General features: G+C 50.0%; 1 protein-coding gene across 1 annotated transcript in view; it reads left to right on the plus strand.

Annotated features, from left to right (window-relative positions):
• Positions 1 to 1,357: 1,357 nt before the first annotated feature.
• The window catches only part of ADSL (adenylosuccinate lyase), a 39,534-nt gene continuing 17,684 nt past the window's right edge, over positions 1,358 to 23,207 (plus strand). Inside the window, exons 1-4 of the mRNA XM_068252033.1 lie at positions 1,358 to 1,645; positions 16,147 to 16,350; positions 17,984 to 18,028; positions 18,119 to 18,198. Of these exons, the coding sequence (XP_068108134.1) occupies positions 1,376 to 1,645; positions 16,147 to 16,350; positions 17,984 to 18,028; positions 18,119 to 18,198 (599 nt within the window). The 5' untranslated portion in view covers positions 1,358 to 1,375. The remainder of the gene's footprint in view (positions 1,646 to 16,146; positions 16,351 to 17,983; positions 18,029 to 18,118; positions 18,199 to 23,207) is intronic.

A 23,207-nucleotide genomic window follows, 5' to 3' on the forward strand; every position in this document is an offset into this window, starting at 1 on the left:
CCCATTCGGTACTTATCCGTTAGCCGGGCGCATCCGGCAGGTGGCGCTGTTGATGTTAATTCCAATCATAATTACTTCATGTCAACCTGTGAATGTAAACCGCCGGATGCGCCCGGCTTAAACAGATCAAGCCGCCGGCTTGCTTCGTGTCTCGCTCTTCTCCCCCTCTTGCCCTCTCTCCTATAGAACACTGGGGAGGGGACATGCGTGTCCCCCCAGAGTCGTTCGTCGCAATGCCGCGACGAACGACTCTGGGGGGACACGCATGTCCCCTCCCCAAGGCTCATACGAGAGAGGGCAAGAGGGGGAGGAGAGCGAGACACGAAGCAAGCCGGCGGCTTGATCTGTTTAAGCCGGGCGCATCCGGCGGTTTACATTCACAGGTTGACGTGAAGTAATTATGATTGGAATTAACATCAACAGCGCCACCTGCCGGATGCGCCCGGCTAACGGATAAATACCCCCCATTCACACTTGAAAGTGCAAAACGCGTGAAATCGCGGAAAAATCACTCCCGCAAATTTTTTTATTTCACGCGAAAAAATCACTGGACACTGTGGCGATTTTTCCGTGGTTGAGTTTAGCTCTTCTATAGCACTGAAATGTGATCGCCGGGAAATCGCCTGAAAATGGTGCAGTCGACGCGTTTGCGTTTCGCGCAAAATGCCCAAGTAAGAACGGGCCCATAGGGTTTTATTGCTGAAATCGCCGGCAAAATGCTCTAGTGTAAATGGGCCCTAAACATGCCTAGAATCGCTCTGAAATCTGCTTCAGAAACCTCTAGCGTTTTGCGGATCTGCTAGTGGTTTTTGGTGTGCACTGGGCCTAATACTTTTAGCCACAGCCCCGGAACAAGCATGCAGCAGATCAGGTGCTCTGACTGGAGTCAGACTGCATTAGCTGCATGCTTGCTTCAGGTGGGTGATTCAGTTGCCAGGCAACTGGTATTGGTTACCATAGCAGCCTTCCTATTTTTTCACTTGGCCTTTACTACAGGTGTGGGCGTAGCTGGAGGTGTGGTAAGAAATGTGACAGAGGATGAAGGCGTGACTGGAGGCGTGATGTTGGTAGTTGGAGGCGTGGCTGACGGTGTGGGCGGGTCGCACAGATGAGAAAGCCAGGAGAGAGATGGAGATTGGAGAATGAAACGCGCGGCGCATGCGGAAGGATCCCGAGGACAGCCAGTGACGTCAGAGCGGTTGCCTTGGAGCCTGTTAGAACGGAACCTGCGCACTGAAAGATGGCGGACGGCAGGCGGGACACGTGATGCGTGACGCGAGTAGAGGGAGGAGGAGTCGTGGTAATTTGGCGTGATGCGGGAAAGGGGAGGGGTGGCTATGCTGGTGAGGCGTGACGTGTGTCAGGAGGAGGAGCCATGCTGGTGAGGGGCTGGCAGTACCCTGTAAGCCCCGCCCCTCCCTGTGAGCGCCGCGCAGCAGGCATGGAGAGCGGAATGAGCGCGGAGGGAGCGGGTCGGGTGGCGGGGAGCGCCTCTCCGCTGGCTGCGGGGCCGGAGGAGGTGCAGCGGTACCGCTCCCCGCTGGTGTCCCGCTATGCCAGCCGGGAGATGGCCTTCAACTTCAGCGACAGCAAGAAATTCCAGACCTGGCGGCGCCTCTGGCTGCTCCTGGCGCAGGCCCAGCGGGTAATGTGACCAGGGGGGAGCTCTGTGTGCCAAACCATGTGCCTGGGGGGAGTTCTGTGTGCCAAACCGTGTGCCTGTCGCCTGCATACATCACTGTCACATGCATGGGGTGCTGGGGGAGCTCTGTGTGCCAAACCGTGCCTGTCACATGCATACATCACTGTCACATGCATGGGGTGCTGGGGGAGCTCTGTGTGCCAAACCGTGTGCCTGTCACCTGCATACATCACTGTCACATGCATGGGGTGCTGGGGGAGCTCTGTGTGCCAAACCGTGTGCCTGTCACCTGCATACATCACTGTCACATGCATGGGGTGCTGGGGGAGCTCTGTGTGCCAAACCGTGTGCCTGTCACCCGCATAAATCACTGTCACATGCATGGGGTGCTGGGGGAGCTCTGTGTGCCAAACCGTGTGCCTGTCACCTGCATACATCACTGTCACATGCATGGGGTGCTGGGGGGAGCTCTGTGTGCCAAACCGTGTGCCTGTCACCTGCATACATCACTGTCACATGCATGGGGTGCTGGGGGAGCTCTGTGTGCCAAACCGTGCCTGTCACCTGCATACATCACTGTCACATGCATGGGGTGCTGGGGGAGCTCTGTGTGCCAAACCGTGTGCCTGTCACCTGCATAGATCACTGTCACATGCATGGGGTGCTGGGGGAGCTCTGTGTGCCAAACCGTGTGCCTGTCACCTGCATAGATCACTGTCACATGCATGGGGTGCTGGGGGAGCTCTGTGTGCCAAACCGTGCTTGTCACCTGCATACATCACTGCCACATGCATGGGGTGCTGGGGGAGCTCTGTGTGTCGGTCACTGTGCCTCGGTGAAGCTCTTTGTGTCAAGCTGTCTGTCACTCCAATGTCACCCGCACATGTCACATGCATGGGGGGGGGCTGGGAAACCGTGTGTCTGTTGCGCCACTATCACCTGCACACATCACTGTCCCATGTGTGGGCTATAGATGGGAAGTCATGCAGCCTCACTTTAGTTCATTGTTTTCCCTCCAGAAATGAGGCTATACTGACCCTCCCCTCTGCGGGCGATGGGCCTTCGTACAGGGAGAGGCAGATTTGGAAGTTAATAAGTAAACTGTTTATGCATTTTATTTATTTTATTTTTTTACTAAATCCTCGCCCTCCTCAAATAATCTGAGACCAGACCCAGCTCATCCAGCTCAGTGGTGGCTGGTTAGTGTAATGGTTAAGGGCTCCGCCTCTGACACAGGAGACCTGGGTTCAAATCTCGGCTCTTCCTATTCAGTAAGGAGTTCTTTGGGCAAGACTCCCTAACACTGCTACTTCCTACTGAGTGGCGGCCTCGCAAGTGCTTTGAGTCCGATAGGAGAAAAGCGCTATATATTAAAAAAGGAATTATTATTCTTATCCACTGGGCAACCTAGGCAGCCTCTATCGGGGCCTCAGGCTACTCTCGCTGTAGAGCAGTGCTTTGTAACGGCCGCATTGAGAAGCATATCATCGCATTGGCTCTGATGAAGTGTGGTCTTACGGCTCATACACACGTCCAACATAATGCACAACATGACCAACCATACAACAAGTCGTTTACATGACAGGTACACACTCACAACAACCAACTGACTGCAATGCTATGCGTGCGAGCTAAATGCCAAACTGCACAACATGTCCACATTCAAAACCAACAGACTTGTCCAAAAGACTTTTACACCTGTTCCAACCTGCCTGAGAGTTGGGCAGATTGATCCACCGGTTGAATCTGGCAAACAACCTGTGATCAGTTGGTCGTCTTATTTGCCAGCCATACACACGCCCAACTTATCTTCCAAGAGACCAAGTTTCGAAGATAGTTGGGGAGATTGATTGGACGTGTGTATGAGCTTTTATGCCTGGTACACACCATGCAATTTCCCGTCCAATCGGTAGGTCGAATATTTCCGACATGTTCTATCTAATTTCCGATCAATTTTGTATAAAAGTGATTCGGAAAATCGATCAGAAAAAACAGAAATCAGATCGGACCTGTTGGAAATACGTTTTCGGAAGAGAACAGAGGCGCCAGCAGGATAAAAGGTAATAAAAGTTTTAAAATTTGCTGGGAGGCAGTGGTGGACTTACCTCCGGAAAGCAGACCCCAAATACTGTCTGAATTAAACAAATAAATGTATTATTGGTACCCCAAAAAGATGCAACGCGTTTCGCAGGCACAGCCTGCTTCATCAGGCAGTATTTTTAACATTGGTATCCGTGGCTACGTTTTTCGTCCGGGACAAAAAACGTAGCTACGGATACGTTTTTAAATCAAGTGTGAACTAGCCCTAAGATAGAGGACAAACAGTAGCTCGTCAGTAGCACGAATAGCACCTCTGTTGGAAATAAGACATGTCCCGTCTAGCTCATGGTAAGTTGCATGGTGTGTACCAGATATTATGCTAGGTACACACCAAACAATTTTGTGTTAGATTGTTTGATAGATAATTTCCGACATGTCCGATATTATTTTCGATCGTTTTTCTGATCGATTTCTCATAGAAGTAAATGGAAATAGATAAGGAAAGATAACCGAATCGAATCGGAAATCGATTGGATGGAAAATCGACCGAAAAAATGCATCGTGTGTACCCAGCATTAGGAAATGTAGCATCTGTGCATGGATCTAGTGACTCAGGTCTGTAGCGTGTGTGATAATGTGATTGGTCAGGGAGAGTGCATGCAAATGGAATGCTATCTGTTATTTGGAATTGAGCCAATCAGAATTGGCAGGGGGTACATTTGATTGGCCATTTCTGAGCTCAGTGCATTCCTCAGCCCCCACACCTAGAATCGGTTTACAGCGTACAGTGGATGTTGCTATGTGCTTTTTGTTCTCTTTGTTAATTGAAGGCGTCCTCTGCGTTTGGGGACGTTTGATGACAGGATGTGATGCAGACACACCAGCGAGTGGGTGGGTGATTCCCCGGACCTGTCATTACAAGCAGCAGGTGCTATAGGATAATGTGGGGGCTGCTGATGTGTGCCAAATGCCAGTCTCCGCTTCAGAGGCTAAATACCGCTTAATCCTCTGCAGCAGTGTGCAGACAATCCAAACCCTACTGATGATCGACAAACTGTATATACTCGAGTATAAGCCTAATTTATGGGCCAAAAAAGTGGCTCAAAAGTGGGTGTCTCGGCTTATACTTGAGTCACTGCCCACAGTGCCCCCACTATATGCACAGTGGTGAGTCATCTGAGGGAAACCACACACTAGACATTTCCATGGGAGGTCCCTGCTAACCTCATCTTGAGTTGTAGCCTTGGAAGGAATACAGGAACAGTGTCTACTGAGCGGTGAGAATCCTCGCATTCCTTTATCAAGCTTTAGAGACATGACTATGTGGCTCTGCATGCCAGCCTAAACTTTGCAACAGTTCTCTGCATGTCCATCTCCATTGTAGGCCTATGTTCTGGCTTATTATTGTAATCTGCTGAATTTTATGCTGATTTTCTAATATATGGTAGTGGCTGGCCATGGCTGTGAGTGGTGCTGTAGCTTTTGCTATGCCCGGATTATACTCGGGTCAAACATTTTTTCCACATTTATTTTTGTTTGCTTGTTTTCTTCTTTTTAAGTAAAAAATAAGGTGTCGGCTTATACTAGAGTATATACAGTAGATATTCCCAATGTAACACAGGGATACGGAGGCTGAGATATTTATTTCCTTTTAAACAGTGCAGATTGCCTGCCTCTAATACTTTTAGCCGTAGCCCCTGAACAAGCATGCTGCAGATCAGATGCTCTAACTGAAGTCTGACTGGATTTAGCTGCATGCTTGTTTAAGGTGTGATTCAGACACTACTGCCGCCAAATAGATCAGCAGGGCTGCCAGGCAACTGGCATTGTTTAACAGGGAATAAATTTGGCTGCCTCCATATACCTCTCACTTCAAGATCCTTTTAAGCTTGGTAGACCTCCAATTTTGATTGGCCGATCACTGACCAATTTTACCACCTCCATGTAGTATCCGGGCCAACCAGTTGTGACTACTATGAACACATTGATTGTGTAGGTGTGTAGATAAGATCTCATGCTACATGGAAGTGGAAAAATTGGCCAGCTAAAATTGGATGTGTTTTGCAATCTACTGCTCTGACTGCAGTGTACTGGATTAGATGCATGCTTGTTTCAGCTGCCAGTTGTCTAGCGGTCTTCCTGGTGTCGTTTCAAAGCAAATGAGTATGGCAGCCTCCATATCCCTCATTCAGGGGCCTTTTATTGCAGACCTGAACTCAGAACTTCCTCTAAGCTCTCAAAAGATAAGTAACAGCATAGTGAAACAAAATCAGGATGCACAACAGGAAGGCCAATAAAAGATTTTTCAGGACTGGGACAAGAATGTCGGAATACTCTTCCACTGGTCAGGAGTAAGTGGGCAAGTCTGATACGTTCAGGTGACCTATTAGCAAGAACTGTAGATACCCCCACTGGTAATAGTGTCCGTGACACATGGTCAGTGAGATGCAAATTTATGCACGCTGGGAATGCGCTAGCCAAATGCACCAGCTGCTGCATAACCACATTACGACCAGCTAACGCCGATAGGCGGTGGCTGGTCGTTTGTGGATTTCCATGGAAACGGCCGCTCATGTCATGTCTCCGTGAACAGCCTGCGAGCCTCCGATCGCAGCTCGCAGGCTAAATGTAAACACGCGGGGAAGAAATCCCTGCTGTTTACATCCATACGGCAGCAGCGCCGTAAAGGAGATCGGCCGGGGATCGCCGCCGTCTGATAGGCTAAAGCCTATCGTGGGCGGCACAGGATCTCTGTCCTGTGCCACCCACAGCTAGAGCGAGAGGTAGGGAGGGAGACGGAGGGAGGAAAATAGTTTAGGAACCCGCCTCCCCCGCACGCCCGGCCAAACAGAGCGTCGGCGATCAGACCCCCCCCAGCAGGACATCCCCCTAGTGGGGAAAAAAGGGGGGGGGGGGAAGTCTGATCGCCCTGCCTCATTCTTGATCTGTGCTGCAGGCTGGAGAGCCCACGCAGCACAGATCTGTTAAAGCAGCCCCGGTCCTTAAGTGGTTAATTCGGATCTGAACTCAGAACTTCCTCTCTGCTCTGAAAGATAAGAAACAGCATAATAACTAGAGATGTAGCGAACGGTTCCAGGCGAACTTTGGTGGTTCGCGTGCACCAGGCGAACTTTTGCGGAAGTTCGATTCGCCCCCATGATGCTCTATGGAGCATAACTTTGACCCTCTACATCAGTCAGCAGGCACATTATTGCCAATCAGACTACACTCACGCCTGGAGCACCACCCCCCCTTATAAAAGGCAAGGTCCTTGAGCCTTTTTACTCACTCCTCTGCCTACACTAATTAGTTAAGGGACAGCTGCTACACACTCTGTTAGGGAGAGTTTAATTAGGCTCTTGTACATTACTCACTACCTCTACCCTCCTACCCTTCTAACTATTCCCTCCTACCGGAGGGAGGAGGGTCTCGTCTGCCAGAGAATTATATTATTTTAAAAGCCAGTTTACATACCATAGCTAAGAATTGAACCCAGGTCTCACTGTGTGGTGGGCAAGCACCCTAACTGCTGTACCACAACAGTACTAACTGAAGCTGGCCTTGCATTTACCATTTATGCTCAATCCAAGAGAAACATTAGGCTACTTACAGGGAAACTTAACTGAGAGTGATATGGATGTTTCCTGTTAAACAATACCAGTTGCCTGGCAGTCCAGCTGATCTCTGTGACTGCAATAGTGGCTGAATCACACCCTGAAACAAGCATGCAGCTAATCCAGTCTGACTTCAGTCAGAGCACCTGATCTGCATGTTTGTTCAGGGGCTGTGGCTAAAAGTATTAGAGACACAGGATCAGCAGGCGATTCAGGCAACTGGTATTATTTTAAAAGGAAAAATCCATATCCTTCTCAGTTTAGGGGTCCCTTTAAGGATTTGTAGCATAAAAGCCAACTCACATTGGCTGGGTATTGAACCCGGGTCTCAATGTGTGGTGGGCAAGTACCTGAACCGCTGTACCACAACATTACTAACTGAAGCTGGCCTAGCATTTACCATTTATGCTCAATACAAGAGAAAAATTAGACAAGACAAATAACATTTATATCACGCTTTTCTCCTGGCGGACTCAAAGCACCAGAGCTGCAGCCACTAGGACATGCTCTATAGGCAGTAGCAGTGTTAGGAAGACTTGCCTAAGGTCTCCTACTGAATAGGAGGGAATAGGTGGAAGGGGAGGAGGGGAGGCCTAAAATAGGGGCTTATGTGAAAACTAGATTTTTGCCTGGGACTTTTGATGTGTATTTCACTCAATCATGTCTGCCTCCAGGTATTAGAGCCCTCGAAACATCGTTTCTATCATTTTTTCCAGGCGTCAGAATTTTTTCTATTTTTCAAAGTTCGCCTCCCCATTGAAGTCTATTGCGGTTTGCGAACTGAACCTTTCGCGGACCGAAAATCGGAAGTTCGCGACATCTCTAATAATAACCTTTACAGAAAAAACATTTCTTTGTTACAGCTGATACAAATCCTGCAGTGTCTACTTCCTGCTTTCATGGAAGCAGACACAGGGGTTAACATCCTGTGTTTACAAATTAGCTGCTCTGCCGAGGCTGTGAACTGGAACAGCTGAAAGATCAAATTACACTCATTTACAGTCACAGATGAGGGGGAATTAGACAGGCTAAACTCTAAATACATACAGGGTGCATTTCTCTGTTTGCCTTCTGTCCTGTGCAAGAGTTCAGGTCCACTTTAATGCCAGTACAGTATTGATAGTGTGCTTCTCTGTCCACATTGCTGTGCAGCCCGGAAGATACTGTAGCCTTGCAGCCATGCACAAGCAAGTAATGTACATACATAGCACACATGCACAAGCAAGTCACAGATGATAGGTTATTCCCTCAGTAATCAGGCAGCATATTCTACAGGAAGCATAGGTCTCACCAGTAGATGCAACTTGCGATCTCTAGCCCCCAGAATAGTAAGCAGGCTACAAGTGGCTACCAGCCCACCCACAGACCACTGCTCATGGATCTCTGACTGATGTATGACACATGGCCCGCCCACTTTCCACTATAGCCGGATACGTAATACCGCAGGGGACAAAAAACAGGTTTACTATAACAGTTCTATTATACCCGGGTTTGCTATACCAGGCATTACTCTCCTATACTTATAATGGTGCTTGGCCGGGCCCTAGACATTTACCATACTCAAAGTTCTATATCAGAGTTTACTATAAAAGAAAACCTAATAAAGAAGCCAGCTGAGTGGTCCAGAGGTACTGGTCATCTGCATGTGAAGCATGAGGTTGTGAGTTTATACTGTAATGTAATTTGTGAGTAGCCATAATATATATAGATGCCTAGACTATCTGGTGGCTGGCTAGTTGTGACTGCCTTAAGATGCTGTTATTGATGGCTGTAGCCGGGACATTAAGAAGCTGGTTATTTTCAGACAGGCAGGGGATGGTATTTATCTGTAGTCTATCTTTAGTCTCCAGGGTATTTTTTTTTTCCTCCCCCACTTGACCTTTTTGCTGTGCAGATAGCCTCAGCCAGCCGTAGACTGAGATGTTCTGTCCCTGTGCTGTGACGAGCTAATCCATGTCACTGTAGTTGTGTGAAAGTGCTGTGATCTCATTTTTATTCCTTTAAAGAGGAACTCCAGCAGCCTAAACAAACATACTGTCATTAAGTTACATTAGTTATGTTAATTAAATAGATCGGTAATATAATCTTACCCACCCTGTTTTAAAAGAACAGGCAAATGTTTGATTTTATGAGGGCAGCCATCATTTTGGTTGAAAGGAGGTGACAGGGAGCATGAGACACAGTTCTAACTGTCCTGTGTCCTGATCACCCTCCCAGTTGCTAGGCAACGTGAATAACAACATAGGAAATCCCATCATGCTTTGCACAGCATCAGGGAAAAAAGCCTGGGCTTTTTTTCTTTGATAGGTGGAGCTTAGCTAAAAATGCAGCCAAAAATGATGCTTTGATAAGAAAAACTGATGCTGTGAAACTGTTAAACTCCAAGCCTTTTCATTTCTGCTGAGTAGATTTTTAGTCTGGAGGTTCACTTTAAGGCTCATATGCTGGATACACACCATAAGTTTTTCGTCTCGATAGATGGATTCGATTGTCCATTTCCGACATGTCTGATATTCCTTCTGATCGATTCTGTGCTCGATTTCTCATAGAAGTGAATGGAAAAAGACAAGAAAAACGAGTGGCAGATAAGAGAATAGAGCGGAAAAAGTGATCAGGTGGAAAATCGAGCGGAAAAAACGTATTGTGTGCACCCAACAATACACACGCTGAACAAAAATCTTTTAAATGCACAATTATCAAACAACTTGAGACAACTTTTGTCAAGTAAAAGATGTGCAAAAGACAAGGCGTCATCACTGATAAGAGGCGACCAATGACTGATAAGACGCAGCTCAAATCAATCCAACAGTTATGCTAGGTACACACTATGAGATTTTATGGTCGATTTACTGTCAGATCGATTATTTACAACATGTTGTATTTGCGTTACGATCGATTTCCGAGTATTTTCCGATCGATTTCTGTTAACTTGAATATGAAATCGATCGGAAAATATTCGGAAATCGGTCGGAAAGCAAATCGAACATGTTGGAAATAATCGATCTGACAATAAATCGACCATAAAATCTCAGTGTGTACCCAGCATTAGATTGACTTGAGCTGCATCTTATCAGTTGTTGGTCGCCTCTTATCAGTGATAACGCCTTGCCGTTTTCACAAAAGTTGTCCAACTTCGTCAAGTTGTTTGATAATTGTGTATTTAAAGGAGAACTGTAGTGAGAGGTGTATGGAGGCTGTCATATTTATTTCCATTTAAGCTATACCAGTTCCCTGGCTATCCTGCTGATCCTCTGCCTCTAATATTTTCAGCCATATCCCCTGAACAAGCATGCAGCAGATCAGGTGTTTCGGACAATTTTGACAGATATGACGATATTAGCTGCATGCTTGTTTCTGGTGTGATACAGCCACTACTTCAGCCAAATAGACCAGCAGGACAGCCAGGCAACTGGTATTGTTTAACAGGAAATAAATATGGCAGCCTCCATATACCTCTCACTACAGTTTTCCTTTAAAAGACTTTTAAGCGCGTGTATGAGCCTTTAGGCCTTGTTCACACTGCGTTCCGTACGCACAACGTTCCACGTTGGGCTGTTTTTGAGGCGTCTTCCCCCCCCCCCAATTCTCGCCGCTTGGGTGGGCGATTTTGTTTTTGTGCTTCGTGGGTTTCTAAGCGTTTTTTTTCTGAGCGGTTTTGTAATTCACTCCCTGACACAAGTCAGGAAGCGAACTCTTTGACCAGGAAAATAATAAATACAATGTATTCTTAAAAATGCGAATGCAATCGCTGCACAAAGCAATTTTGTGAGCGTTTTGCTTTTCTCCGATACCTTCCATTGAGGCGGAATTGCCTCAAAAATGGCACACGACCCGCGCTGATATGAACCTTCACATAGACATTCATTGCACAAGCGTTTGGGCATTTTTAAAAATCGCCCGCGTGTAACAAAAAAACCCTGAAACCGCCTGCAGTGTGAAAAAGCCCTTAACCTCCCTAGTGTTCTGGACGAGCTAGGCTCGTCCAGAGACGCCGGAGGCCACGGCTCAGGCCCTGCTGGGCCGATTTAAATTTTTTTTTTTTTTTTTGAAACACGCAACTAGCACTTTGCTAGCTGCGTGTTTCTCCAATCGCCGCCGATCCGCCGCTATCTACCGCGTAATAGGGCCACCCCCCTCCTCAGACCCCGTGCGCTGCCTGGCCAATCAGTGCCAGGCAGCGCTGAGGGGTGGATCGGGACTCCCTATGACGTCGATGACTTCATTCCGTTCGGGGAAAGCCCTCAATGAAATCTCGTTCAGAACGGGATTTCCTGATGGGCATAGGCGCCGGCGGCGATCAGAAGGGAGGGGGGTATCATGTAGCTAGCGCTAGGCTAGCTACATGATTAAAAAAAAAAAAGGTATAAAAAAAACCATGCGCAGCCGTACGGCTGCGCATAATCAAAACGCCCAGCAGGTTAAAGTGGATCCTGAGATAGTGGAAAAGAAATTATACATACCAGGGGGCTTCCTCCAGCCTGATCAGTCCACTCCCTCACCATCCTGAGTCGCAATTCACCCCGGAAAATCCTCCAGTCAGCGCAGGCACAGTTCGTCCATGAGCGCCCCCCTGTCGTGCTCCTGTGGCTGAGAGTGTTCTGCGCCCGCGCAGTAATACACTCCCGGCCTCAGGAGTGCAATGGGGACTCGCATGTGCAGTGCACCTCGGACTGAAGGACTTTCGGGATGAATTGTGCAGGCTGCAGCGGTGGAGGGCGGCCTGGGAGTGATCTGCATGGAGGAGGCTGGAGGAAGCCCCAGGTATGTACACTTACCTGGGGCTTCTTCCATCCTCTGTGCTCCAGGGTCCTGCTGTCAGCCCTGTAGTGGATCACCAACCCGCCGGTTCAGCAGCTTCTGCACACTCGCCTGTAGATCAATCACATTTTACCAGCATGGGCAACTAAAAAATAAGGGAGAAATTCTATGACATTTCTCGATTGTAAGAGAGTACAAAACCTTTCACATTCTATAAAAGCAATCGTTTTTATCGAAAAAATTGTAAAATGCAATATTTTATTGGATTGTGTGGCTACTTCTACAAAGATGGCCAAAGAGATGCATTGAGGCCCGGAACCCACTAGCAGTGCTTTCTGAGCACCAGGGATTTGAAATGCTCTTGCGAATGTGAAAGATGTGTACAATTTGCATTGTTGGCATGCAGCCTGCAGTTATTGGCTCTGTTGCCCTATGGCAGTGATGGCTAACCTTGGCACTCCAGCTGTGACAAGACTACAAAATCCCATCATGCCTCTGCCTCCCCGAGAGCTATGCTTAGAGCTGTCATAGTATTGCACTGCTTCATGGGACTTGTAGTTCCACAGCTGGAGTGCCAAGGTTAGCCATCACTGCACTATGGCTAGTTAGGAAATGTTCATTTTATTTGCCCCCTGAAGAGAGCGGATGGCTTCTGGGTTGCCGAGGTTACATCACAGCGTTTGTTTATTAGATACGGTAACATCATGTGGATTCTGGTGAAAGGAACTATTGAAAGGCAGCTGCATCACATGGGTTAAATCTGTAATTGTTTCCTGTCTCGTGTGCTGACTATCTGCATCACCCTATAATCTATTCTCTTTCTGCCTCGAGATCTCGTGATTAGATCTGCTAATTTTACATAAAGGACTCCTGAAGTGACAGAGATATGGAGGCTGCCGTATTTATTTCCAGTTCATACCAGTTGCCAGGCCCTCCTGCTGATCTGGCACACTCGTTGGCCTGAATAGGTGTAGGGATTAAGTATAAAGTACATTATTTGTACTGTCACTTTAAGTCCATTGGGGTGAATGGAGAATAAGGGGGTTTGGGATGAATTATGAAGTTTGGAGGCTATTATGTTGTAGGTATAAGTATTAATGATGCACTGTCACTTTAAGATCATAAGATGATGGTAAGAGGGTTTTGGGTAAGGAGTCCACGTATGTTGCTAAGTGGTAGAAATGTTGATGGATTATAAGGTAATAGGAGGGTTAATGCACTTTAGTAATGTAGAAACATTGGTATTTATACAGCAATAGTGTTTGTAATATGGTAATTATGAGATATAGGACATGGAGTGTATTAATATGTATATTGCACAAGGTTGAACTAGTATGGCTGTAGTGGAGATTATGTATATGTCATGGAAGGCATTCCGCGCGCATTGAGGTCAGTACGCCACCTGGTCTCCTAGCAGCAAGAGAGGGCGGTGTTGCGGGAGGTCCTGGAGGCGGAGTGGGCGTGGTTTTAGAGTTTTAGGGAAGACGTCAACCGCTGTCCTCCAGCCCCTGAATGAGTCACGACGGTGACGAAACGCGTAGGGCGGAGCGTGAGGTACGCGGTGACGTCATAACAAGGCAGCAAGGAAGTGGGAGACCCGGTGGCGTGCGCTCCATACCGCGGATCGAGCAGCCGCTGTGGAACCACTGTCTGAAGCTTGCATCACAATAAAGACTGGAATTGCTTTTATGAATACCTGGCTGACCGGAATCTGTTTATACGCTGTGTGGCAAGACGCGCTTCTGGTGAGTGGGGCCACATAGGGGGAGCCGAAGCTAACTCTTCCCAAGGTGGTGGCACTACCCCCAGGAGTGCATTCACGTGGTGTGGACTTATATTTAAAGTAGCAATACTTGGCACTATGTGCACTTGTCTGTGATTATTTATAGGGTGGCGATCCTCCGTGAGAGGTATTGGAGCGCAGTAATACTGATCCATTTGTCTTTTGTGAAGGTGAAGTGACCTTTTTCGTACTGCGAACCCCTGTTGTTTATAAATTCACCATTGGAGCGCAGTGATTTATTGAAGATTGGTAAATCTGCCTTTAACCACTTTACCCCCACAGGTACGGATATCTCCGTCCCTTTTTCCACCCTGTCAACACCAGGGACTGAGATATCCGCAGCTCCCGCCACTGTCCGCGCTCGTGTACGCCGCCGCCCGCTCGCCCGGAGATCAATGAATGGGAAAAACCATTCGTGTTCGTTGATCTAAGCCCCCCAGCAATGATCGGCTGCTTCTATGAGAAGCAGCGATCATTGTGAAAAAAAAACTATTTCCCAGCCTCAACACCTCCTGCAACGTCCTTCCGACGCTTGCAGGTCGCATAAACAAAAAGTTACTGTGGCCATCTTAGTAAAACTACACCCTAAAGCATTTTTCATATACAAATACATTACTTAAAAAAATACATAAATAGTTACCTTAGGGACTGAACTTTGTAAATATTTATGTCAAGAGGGTATAACACTGTTACTTTATAAACTGCGGGCTTGTAATTAGGGATGGACGCAAAACTGAAAAAATTGCACCTTTATTTCCAAATAAAATATTGGCGCCAAACATTGTGATAGGGACATAATTTAAACGGTTTTATAACCGGGACAAATGGGCAAATTTCATGGGTTTTAATTACAGTAGCATGCATTAGTTAAAAACTATAAAGGCAGAAAACTGAAAATAATGAATTTTTTCCCACATTTTTTTCTATTTTCCCATTAAAACACATTTAGAATAAAATTCTTGGCATAATGTCCCACCTAAAGAAAGCCTAATTGGTGGCAACAAAACAAGATCTAGTTCATTTCATTGTGATAAGTAATGATAAAGTTATAGACGAATGGAAGGAGCGAAAGGTGAAAATTGCTCTGTGCTCAAGGGGTAAAACCCCTCAGTTGTGAAGTAGCTAATACGTTTAGCCATAGCCCCTGAACAAGCATGCAGCAGATCAGGTGTTTCTGACATTACTGTCACATCTGACAAGATTAGCTGCATGCTTGTTTCTGGTGTTACTCAGACACTACTGCAGCCAAATAGATCAGCAGGGTTGCCAGGCAACTGGTATTGTTTAAAAGCAAATAAATATGGCAGCCTCCATCTCACTCTTGCTTTAGTTGTCCTGTAAGTTTTCATCCACACAGGCTTCTGGGGGCAATAACATGACTGTAAGCTTATCTGACGGGGGGGAATAGGTGGAGGGGGGGGGGGCTTAGTAACATGACTGTAAGCTTATCAGGGGGGCAGAAGGCCTGGGGACAAGTGTATACTCCTCAGAGGCGGGGACTGATGTACATGAGTTTTATTGGCAGTACCGTAAATAAATATAGGGAAAGCATTATTAATAATCGTGTGTTATTGGATGATGTTTTGTTCTTGTTTATTATGAAATGTTTGACTCTGTGCAGACTGGAATCCTCCCTAATAAAACCCCGGTGTGTGTGTATATATATACAGTGTGTGTGTACAGTGTGTACTGTGTGTGTGTGTCTGCTTGCATGTGCCGCACTGACAGTCGTTGGGACAGGAGCAGGACAGCCAGGGGACCGAGCAGGGATGCGCGCTGACTGGATGGTGGTGACAGACCTAGAGCCCATTATTAAAGTCGCTGATGGCTCGATTGATAATATCCGACAGGTCCGATGACCTGCTGGATAGATAGCGGGGAATCGAGCGGCTGATAAGGAGCACCGGCGGGGACGAGCGGGAATTGATCTGCGCGCACGCGGCGGGAGACGATCCGGCGGCTAATCGTCTGCTGGATCGACCCGGGTATGCCCAGCATAACAGACAGTTTCAGATCAGAATCAGGGCCAGCAGGGGCGGTATAACAAAACATGTGCATCTAAAGGGATGTCTGGATGCCTCGCAATATCCTCACTGCACAGAGCAGCCTGTAACGAGCTGTTACCGCAAAGCTTTTTCTCAATGGGCTTCAGTAATTTACCGGATTTCTATCGCACCTGTGAACATTTTTATGAATTGGCACACAAGTCTAAAATACCAAATGCGGTATTTTCCCAAGATTTTTCTTTCGCACAGCCTTTTATGACTTGACCCCAATATGTGTTTACTGGGTGTATTTCTGTCATGCAGAGTCTGGGGCTCCCGATAACCGAGGAGCAAATCCAAGAAATGGAGGCCAACCTGGAGAACATCGACTTCAAGATGGCGGCTGAGGAGGAGAAGCGCTTGCGGCACGATGTCATGGCTCACGTGCACACCTTTGCACACTGCTGCCCCAGAGCCGCTCCCATTATCCACCTGGGGGCCACTTCCTGCTACGTGGGGGACAATACTGTGAGTATAGAGTGTCTGTCTGCTCACCTCCAATGTTCAGAGCAAAGTCACATCTTCCGGGCTAAAGGAACACCTGTTCCCATTCACCAATCAAAGTGCCTGTGATCAATGAGATGACGGTGGTCATTGACTAAGTGAAAGTAAAAATGCACAACACTTCCTGTGTACTGTTCACAGGAATAAAGAGGGGACCTCTAGTGGCCAAAAAATAAAGGCCCATACATACATACATTACATTTAATAAAAATAAATCCACAATTAACACCTTACCTCCCCCCATATCCCATGTGGGTTTTATCTACAGTATAACACATTGGCCTCAATTCATAAAGCATTACAGCATGCGGTAATGCTGAAAATAGCAGGCTTTCCAGAGCACTTAGCAATGTGTCAATTCATAAAGGCTGTCACCACATTAAAAACTGAAATTACCGAGCAGTGAGGTAAATTACCGACTTGGCTGTTATTACCTGCAACATATGTCAGTAATTTGTCAGCAAATGTCAATTCATAAAGCCTTCAACAAGCGGTAAGCCTGACGATAGTTACCGACACCTCTGGTGAGGTCTTAACAATGCAAAGTGCAGGGAGCCGAAAGTCTGTGCAGGGAGCCGAAGTCTGTGTGAGTCGTCTGTGCAGGGAGCCGAAGTCTGTGTGAGTCGTCTGTGCAGGGAGCCGAAGTCTGTGTGAGTCGTCTGTGCAGGGAGCCGAAGTCTGTGTGAGTCGTCTGTGCAGGGAGCCGAAGTCTGTGTGAGTCGTCTGTGCAGGGAGCCGAAGTCTGTGTGAGTCGTCTGTGCAGGGAGCCGAAGTCTGAGTGAGTTGTCTGTGCAGGCAGCCGAAGTCTGTGTGAGACATCTGTGCAGGGAGCAGTCGTCTGTGTGAGTCGTCTGTGTGAGTCGTCTGTGTGAGTCGTCTGTGTGGAATCATAACAGCTTGTAACTAAAGAGCGCTATCGCCACACTTCTGCTGTACCGATCAATGAGCTGCGGTAATTTACCGAACTTCAAAGGCAGCTGTGAAAATCTTTATGAATTAGCACACAAAGGTCTAAATTACCAAATGTGGGATTTTCCCTCCCAGATTTTTTTTTTTTTTTTTTTACCGCAAAGCCTTTTAAGAATTGAGGCCGCTCGATTTTAAAACTATAATGGCTGAAAATTGAGAAATTATTTTTATTACTATTAAAATGCATATAAAATAAAATAATTCTTAGCAAAAAGTACCACCCAAAGGAAGCCTATTTGGTGGCCCCAAAAAAAGTTATGGATCATTTTGGTGTGATAAGTATCGAAAAAGTTATTGGCAAATGGGAGGAGCGCTGAAAGGTAAAAATGGCTCTGGTCCATAAGGGGAACACCACCTGTAGTGGTCAAGTGGTTAATCGGTGGAAAGCATTGATCGGACATATTGAAAAATCTCAGTGGAAAATGCCCGATCAGGTAACGGTGTCCAAGATCGCGACAATTTACTTTGCTTCGGACCCCAACCGCTTACTAATGTTAGTCCACGACTTCTATGCGTTCAGTCTGTCTTATTTAAAAAGTTTTTTTTTTGTTTTTTTAATCTCCTGAAAGTGTGCTTTAAACAGCTCTTTTTATATACTGATCACAAGAATTCCTTCTTCCTGTTTCAGGACCTCATTGTTTTGCGGGATGGTTTTGATTTGTTGCTTCCAAAGGTGAGAATTTCTTAGCTTGTTTATTCGGCTCGGTAGAAGTTAAACCTGTTGTTTGACCTTTTTCATCATTCCATATCTGTGTGATTTCAGCTGGCTCGAGTGATAAATCGTTTGGCAGATTTTGCAGAAAGATACGCAGATCTTCCAACGTTGGGCTTCACCCATTACCAGTAAGTGGATCGGCGACCGCTGCAGAACGTAAGTGGCGGTCCGCATCACAAGAACCTGTGAAGGGGGCAGACCAGCCGCTTGAATTAAGAGCGTTCACCGGCGTGTGTTGCTTTTGTTGTTGTTGTTTATTGGATTTATATAGCGCCAACATATTATGCAGCGCAGTACAATACATAAGATCTGAGACAACGATAACATGAGTGACCGGCAGCACAATACAAGCTGATAAGATACACAATACAGTACAATGCCAGATCATACCCTGGAGTGGTTGTCCCAATATTACATGCTCACGGTATTCTGGGTAGAGCAATCAAGTATGATGTGCAAAGAGAGGGCCCTACTTTTAAAAAGAATTTGAGGTGAGGGATATGGAGGCGGCCATAGTTATTTGTTTGTAAACAATGCCAGGTTCCTGGCAGTCCTGTTGATCTTTTGGCAAAAGTAGTGTCTGAGTATTAACTTTGTAACAAGCATACAACTAATCCAGTTACACAGCTGAGTCAGAGTACCTGATCTGCTGCATGCTTGTTCAAGGTCTATGGCTAAGAGTATTAGGCCCAGTGCACACCAAAAACCTCTAGCAGATCCGCAAAATGCTAGAGGTTTTTGAAGCAGATTTCAGAGCATTTCTAGGCATGTATAGAGAGGTTTTCTAAACATGCTTAGCGTTTTTGGAGCGTTTTTGTGTAGCAGATTTCATACATTGTTACAGTAAAGCTGTTACTGAACAGTTTCTGTAACAAAAACGCCTGGAAAACAGCTCTGATCTAGCATTTTTCAGAGCGGTTTTCCACTTTCCTATACTTTACATTAAGGCAGAAACACCTCAGAAATCTAAAAAATGTTGCAGCCCTCGAGTTTGCGTCTGTGGAAAAAACGAGCCGCTGTGGTGTGCGCCAGCCCATTCATTTTCACTAGCCAAGCGGTTTACCCCCTGCAAGCATTTTAAAAAACGCTCCAGAACCGCTCTAGTGTGCACCAGCCCTTAGACAGGATCAAGACAACTGGTATAATTTAAAAGGACATAAATATGGCTCCATTTCCCTCTCTCGGATTCCTTTTAAAATTTAGAAGATTATCATTTAGAATTTATATAGCGCCAACATCTTCCGCAGCGCTGTACAGAGTATATTGTCTTCTCACTAACTGTCCCTCAGAGGGGCTCACAATCTAGTGGCTACCATAGTCCTATGTCTATATTGTGTAGTGTATGTATCGTAGTCTAGGGCCAATTTAGGGAGAAGCCAATTTAACTTATCTGTATGTTTTTGGGGCTGTGGAAGGAAACTTGAGTGCCTGGAGGAAACCCACACAGACACGGGGAGAACATACAAGCTCTGTGCAGATAGGGCTCTGGCTGGGATTCCAGCCGGGGACCCAACGCTGCAAGGTAATCTCGGTACTAGCTTTGGAGGTTGGCAAGTATAGGTCCATATAAATGGTGCTGTATACAACACAAAGTGCTCTCATATAGGATTTGCCTGCTCTAAGCCTGACTAGTAAAGGTAATACTTTTGTATTCGTGGGACTCTATCATCTACTGGATTGTGTTTGGGGGAGGGGGGGCTTGCATGGAAATCTGATCTGGGCTGCTGTGGTCTCTCCATTGGTGACCGCTATGGTCTCTCCATTGGCGGATGCTGCTGTGGTCTCTCCATTGGCGGATGCTGCTGTGGTCTCTCCATTGGCGGAAGCTGCTGTGGTCTCTCCGTTGGCGGACGCTGCTGTGGGCTCTCCGTTGGCGGACGCTGCTGTGGTCTCTCCGTTGGCGGACGCTGCTGTGGTCTCTCCGTTGGCGGACGCTGCTGTGGTCTCTCCGTTGGCGGACGCTGCTGTGGTCTCTCCGTTGGCGGACGCTGCTGTGGTCTCTCCGTGGCGGACGCTGCTGTGGTCTCTCCATTGGCGGATGCTGCTGTGGTCTCTCCATTGGCGGAAGCTGCTGTGGTCTCTCCATTGGCGGACGCTGCTATGGTCTCTCCATTGGCGGACGCTGCTATGGTCTCTCCATTGGCGGACGCTGCTGTGGTCTCTCCGTTGGTGACCGCTATGGTCTCTCCGTTGGCGGACGCTGCTGCGGTCTCTCCGTTGGCGGACGTTGCTGCGGTCTCTCCGTTGGCGGACGTTGCTGCGGTCTCTCCGTTGGCGGACGCTGCTGCGGTCTCTCCGTTGGCGGACGCTGCTGCGGTCTCTCCGTTGGCGGACGCTGCTGCGGTCTCTCCGTTGGCGGACGCTGCTGCGGTCTCTCCGTTGGCGGACGCTGCTGCGGGCTCTCCGTTGGCGGACGCTGCTGCGGTCTCTCCGTTGGCGGACGCTGCTGCGGTCTCTCCGTTGGCGGACGCTGCTGCGGTCTCTCCGTTGGCGGACGCTGCTGCGGTCTCTCCGTTGGCGGACGCTGCTGCGGTCTCTCCGTTGGCGGACGCTGCTGCGGTCTCTCCGTTGGCGGACGCTGCTGCGGTCTCTCCGTTGGCGGACGCTGCTGCGGTCTCTCCGTTGGCGGACGCTGCTGCGGTCTCTCCGTTGGCGGACGCTGCTGCGGTCTCTCCGTTGGCGGACGCTGCTGCGGTCTCTCCGTTGGCGGACGCTGCTGCGGTCTCTCCGTTGGCGGACGCTGCTGCGGTCTCTCCGTTGGCGGACGCTGCTGCGGTCTCTCCGTTGGCGGACGCTGCTGCGGTCTCTCCGTTGGCGGACGCTGCTGCGGTCTCTCCGTTGGCGGACGCTGCTGCGGTCTCTCCGTTGGCGGACGCTGCTGCGGTCTCTCCGTTGGCGGACGCTGCTGCGGTCTCTCCGTTGGCGGACGCTGCTGCGGTCTCTCCGTTGGCGGACGCTGCTGCGGTCTCTCCGTTGGCGGACGCTGCTGCGGTCTCTCCGTTGGCGGACGCTGCTGCGGTCTCTCCGTTGGCGGACGCTGCTGCGGTCTCTCCGTTGGCGGACGCTGCTGCGGTCTCTCCGTTGGCGGACGCTGCTGCGGTCTCTCCGTTGGCGGACGCTGCTGCGGTCTCTCCGTTGGCGGACGCTGCTGCGGTCTCTCCGTTGGCGGACGCTGCTGCGGTCTCTCCGTTGGCGGACGCTGCTGCGGTCTCTCCGTTGGCGGACGCTGCTGCGGTCTCTCCGTTGGCGGACGCTGCTGCGGTCTCTCCGTTGGCGGACGCTGCTGCGGTCTCTCCGTTGGCGGACGCTGCTGCGGTCTCTCCGTTGGCGGACGCTGCTGCGGTCTCTCCGTTGGCGGACGCTGCTGCGGTCTCTCCGTTGGCGGACGCTGCTGCGGTCTCTCCGTTGGCGGACGCTGCTGCGGTCTCTCCGTTGGCGGACGCTGCTGCGGTCTCTCCGTTGGCGGACGCTGCTGCGGTCTCTCCGTTGGCGGACGCTGCTGCGGTCTCTCCGTTGGCGGACGCTGCTGCGGTCTCTCCGTTGGCGGACGCTGCTGCGGTCTCTCCGTTGGCGGACGCTGCTGCGGTCTCTCCGTTGGCGGACGCTGCTGCGGTCTCTCCGTTGGCGGACGCTGCTGCGGTCTCTCCGTTGGCGGACGCTGCTGCGGTCTCTCCGTTGGCGGACGCTGCTGCGGTCTCTCCGTTGGCGGACGCTGCTGCGGTCTCTCCGTTGGCGGACGCTGCTGCGGTCTCTCCGTTGGCGGACGCTGCTGCGGTCTCTCCGTTGGCGGACGCTGCTGCGGTCTCTCCGTTGGCGGACGCTGCTGCGGTCTCTCCGTTGGCGGACGCTGCTGCGGTCTCTCCGTTGGCGGACGCTGCTGCGGTCTCTCCGTTGGCGGACGCTGCTGCGGTCTCTCCGTTGGCGGACGCTGCTGCGGTCTCTCCGTTGGCGGACGCTGCTGCGGTCTCTCCGTTGGCGGACGCTGCTGCGGTCTCTCCGTTGGCGGACGCTGCTGCGGTCTCTCCGTTGGCGGACGCTGCTGCGGTCTCTCCGTTGGCGGACGCTGCTGCGGTCTCTCCGTTGGCGGACGCTGCTGCGGTCTCTCCGTTGGCGGACGCTGCTGCGGTCTCTCCGTTGGCGGACGCTGCTGCGGTCTCTCCGTTGGCGGACGCTGCTGCGGTCTCTCCGTTGGCGGACGCTGCTGCGGTCTCTCCGTTGGCGGACGCTGCTGCGGTCTCTCCGTTGGCGGACGCTGCTGCGGTCTCTCCGTTGGCGGACGCTGCTGCGGTCTCTCCGTTGGCGGACGCTGCTGCGGTCTCTCCGTTGGCGGACGCTGCTGCGGTCTCTCCGTTGGCGGACGCTGCTGCGGTCTCTCCGTTGGCGGACGCTGCTGCGGTCTCTCCGTTGGCGGACGCTGCTGCGGTCTCTCCGTTGGCGGACGCTGCTGCGGTCTCTCCGTTGGCGGACGCTGCTGCGGTCTCTCCGTTGGCGGACGCTGCTGCGGTCTCTCCGTTGGCGGACGCTGCTGCGGTCTCTCCGTTGGCGGACGCTGCTGCGGTCTCTCCGTTGGCGGACGCTGCTGCGGTCTCTCCGTTGGCGGACGCTGCTGCGGTCTCTCCGTTGGCGGACGCTGCTGCGGTCTCTCCGTTGGCGGACGCTGCTGCGGTCTCTCCGTTGGCGGACGCTGCTGCGGTCTCTCCGTTGGCGGACGCTGCTGCGGTCTCTCCGTTGGCGGACGCTGCTGCGGTCTCTCCGTTGGCGGACGCTGCTGCGGTCTCTCCGTTGGCGGACGCTGCTGCGGTCTCTCCGTTGGCGGACGCTGCTGCGGTCTCTCCGTTGGCGGACGCTGCTGCGGTCTCTCCGTTGGCGGACGCTGCTGCGGTCTCTCCGTTGGCGGACGCTGCTGCGGTCTCTCCGTTGGCGGACGCTGCTGCGGTCTCTCCGTTGGCGGACGCTGCTGCGGTCTCTCCGTTGGCGGACGCTGCTGCGGTCTCTCCGTTGGCGGACGCTGCTGCGGTCTCTCCGTTGGCGGACGCTGCTGCGGTCTCTCCGTTGGCGGACGCTGCTGCGGTCTCTCCGTTGGCGGACGCTGCTGCGGTCTCTCCGTTGGCGGACGCTGCTGCGGTCTCTCCGTTGG

This window comes from Hyperolius riggenbachi, chromosome 9 (assembly GCF_040937935.1).
Source record: "Hyperolius riggenbachi isolate aHypRig1 chromosome 9, aHypRig1.pri, whole genome shotgun sequence".
NCBI classification, from domain to species: domain Eukaryota; kingdom Metazoa; phylum Chordata; class Amphibia; order Anura; family Hyperoliidae; genus Hyperolius; species Hyperolius riggenbachi.